The sequence below is a fragment of the Ailuropoda melanoleuca genome, chromosome 7, assembly GCF_002007445.2.
Source record: "Ailuropoda melanoleuca isolate Jingjing chromosome 7, ASM200744v2, whole genome shotgun sequence".
NCBI lineage: Eukaryota > Metazoa > Chordata > Mammalia > Carnivora > Ursidae > Ailuropoda > Ailuropoda melanoleuca.
Window position 1 is genome coordinate 28952686 of NC_048224.1, and position 2892 is coordinate 28955577.

At 50.6% G+C, this 2892-nt stretch overlaps 1 protein-coding gene across 1 annotated transcript in view; it reads right to left on the reverse strand.

Moving 5' to 3' along the window:
* ANKS6 (ankyrin repeat and sterile alpha motif domain containing 6) overlaps window positions 1-2579 on the reverse strand; it is a 47283-nt gene extending 44704 nt beyond the window's left edge. Inside the window, exons 1-2 of the mRNA XM_034665562.1 lie at window positions 2496-2579; window positions 220-387 (exon numbers count right to left, since the gene is read on the reverse strand). Of these exons, the coding sequence (XP_034521453.1) occupies window positions 220-387; window positions 2496-2579 (252 nt within the window). The remainder of the gene's footprint in view (window positions 1-219; window positions 388-2495) is intronic.
* Between the last annotated feature and the right edge of the window lie 313 nt (window positions 2580-2892).

Consider the following 2892-nt stretch of genomic DNA (forward strand, 5'->3'; position numbering starts at 1 on the left):
GCGCCGGGGGGCGGGGTCGCGCGCCTACTGTGTGCCGGGCGCGCGCCGGAGGCGAGGCCGCGCGCCCTCGCCGCGCCGGGAGGAGCTGCGAGTTCCGGGAAGCTCCGAGTGCAGCGGGCCCGCCTCTGCCGATGCAGCGCCCGGTGGAGGCCCTCCGTGGCGGCTCCGGGGACTTACTGCCCCGCGCGGAGGTGGGAGCGGCTGCTCCAGCCTACTCACGCTGCGAGCTCGGAACCGCCGGGTCCGGGACCCCGCCTCTCGGGCCCGGCTTGTGGCGCGTCGCTGTGCCTTGCCCCGCCGGCGCCGGGCGCTTAACCGCAGCTTCCCGAATAGTTGGCTGAAGGGAGGCTCGGATGGGTCCACTCTGTACCCCGCCCCCGGGACGTCCTGCGGGGCCTACAGAGCCGGTCCTTACCTGGAAATTAAGGCTACAAGCGCCTCCTGTACCTCCTGTCTTTTCATCAGTGATTTTTTTTTTTTTAAAGATTTTATTTATTTATTCGACAGAGAGACAGCCAGCGAGAGAAGGAACACAAGCAGGGGGGAGTAGGAGAGGAAGAAGCGGGCTCATAGCTGAAGAGCCTGATGTGGGGCTCGATCCCACAACGCCGGGATCACGCCCTGAGCCGAAGGCAGACGCTTAACCGCTGTGCCACCCAGGCGCCCCTCATCAGTGATTCTTGAATCACACCATCTGGGACATTGTTACAGATGCAAATTTCCTGACCCCACCCCAGACCTACCGGCTCAGAAATTGTGCGTGTGGGGCCCAGCCAACTGTATTTTAACAAGCCCTCTGGGTGGTTCTAGTGCATACTGAAGTTTGAGACCCATGTTTGATCCTCGCAGCATCCTGACAGCCACCAGGGAGGGCTCAAGTGACCCCCAGTTTACAGAGGAGACACCTGAAACTTAAGGAAGATTAAGTCACAAGACTATCCTGCAGGAGCGCTGTGACCGGGTTCTGTGCTCTGGTCTCAACAAGTATTTGTGGAGTGCCAACTATGCACTGTTCTAGGTGCTGGAGAAGCTGCAGGAACAAAATAAAATCCCTGCCTTGGTGGGGCTGATGGTGGAAAATGACAAGCTGTAAATAAACAAACAAGTAAGTAACTTGTACACGTGTTAGTGATGAGTGCTATTGAAACAATAAATAGAGCATAACTAAATCCAAGTAAATAGGATAAAGGATGGGATGTTATTTTATAGTAGGATGGTAGAGAAGGTGTTACTGAGAATGTGACACTCGCACAGAGACCTGAAGAAATGGAAATAATGGAGCCATGCTGACATTTGGGGAGAGTGCCATCCAGGCAGAGGGGGAAAAAAGCTTCTAACAAAGAGCAGCCCTGTTTGCGAACTGCTTACACCGCCCGCTCTTCGTGATAACATTAACATTCTGATATGGGGTAATTGACTTCTGTAGACTCTGAGCTGTGGTCCGAAAGCCTAGCAGAAGGCTGGATATAGTAGGTGCTCAGTACATGACGTGTAAATGGCTAAGTTTCGTATACGTTATTATAACACAGAACAGCACTTGATGAGGGCCTGAAGAAGGAATAAGGATCATGGCATTGGCAGATCAGAGAAGATGGTAACACCATTAGGATCTGGGCCAGCAGGGCTGGAAGAAAAAGCCTTCTAAACAAAGCGTAAAGATGAAGAGAAGTCTTGGGGTGCCTGGGTGGCTCAGTCGTTATGCATCTGCCTTTGGCTCAGGTCATGATCCCAGTGTCCTGTGATTGAGCCCCGCATCGGGCTCCCTGATCCACTGGGGGCCTGCTTCTTCCTCTCCCACTCCCCCTGCTTATGTTCCCTCTCTCACTGGCTGTCTCTCTCCCTCTGTCAAATAAATAAATAAAATCTTAAAAAAAAAAAAAAGATGAAGAGAAGTCTTGAAAGTACACGGGGTTCAGACTGCAGAGGGCCAAGGAATGCCAGGATGAAGACCGTGGGATTTATTCTGTGAGTAATGGGGAGCCGTGGAAAGTGAGCAGGAGAGTTAGAGGGCTAAAGCTAATCACGTAGGCCCAGTGTCTGAGGTGGTGCACACTCATGACCAGATTTGGCCCCATTCACAACAGAGGTGAGGACAACTTCCTTTTGAAGGTCTAATGAAGACATTCGTTTCTGTGAAAATCCTGAATAATTGCATCCTTTTAAAATTCTATTTATTTGGGTATCTTTTTACTAACTAGCTGTTTCATTATAAAAGTTATATGTGTGGTAAAAAAAATAAATTCCAACAGTACAGAAAGGCATAAGGCAAAAGTAAAAGCCCCTTTCCTTCTTCTCCCACTTTCGTGGTCCTGCTGCCTGTAGGTAACCAATAGTTACATTTGTTTCATCTTTCCGAGGATATTTCCCACGTATACAAACATGCATACATACATGTAGGCATTGATCAACTTTCTTGATTATAAGTTGTAGAAATTAACCCTCTGGATAATTTAAGTAGAAAGGGGATTTAATACAAGGTTCTTTTTGTAGCTCACAGAGCCCATGAGGGCCAGAGAACCAAACTTGGAAGCCCCGCAGCCAAGAACGATGTACCACTTCACACCGTGGCTGCGCCCCATACCGGGACGGAGTCTGCACAGACCCTTTTTGGAATTACCAGCTCCAGAGTGACAGCCTGAGATGCGAGCATGTCAATGGCTCAACCTGGGTCATGTGTTCTGCCTGGCAAAAAGGGAGGCTGAGAAAGTGCATTTCTGGCCTTCTCAGCATGTATAGCAGGAGGTAGGCTCCAGAATAGGTGCCCTAGAAGGTAGGAGACTCTCCAAAATAGGGATGGGTTTCAGATACTGGGCCGCCCAAAAGGATAACAAATGTCTACGACAACTATTCCCTCGAGAGTGGATACCTGCTGCTTACCCCTGCCCCGATTCT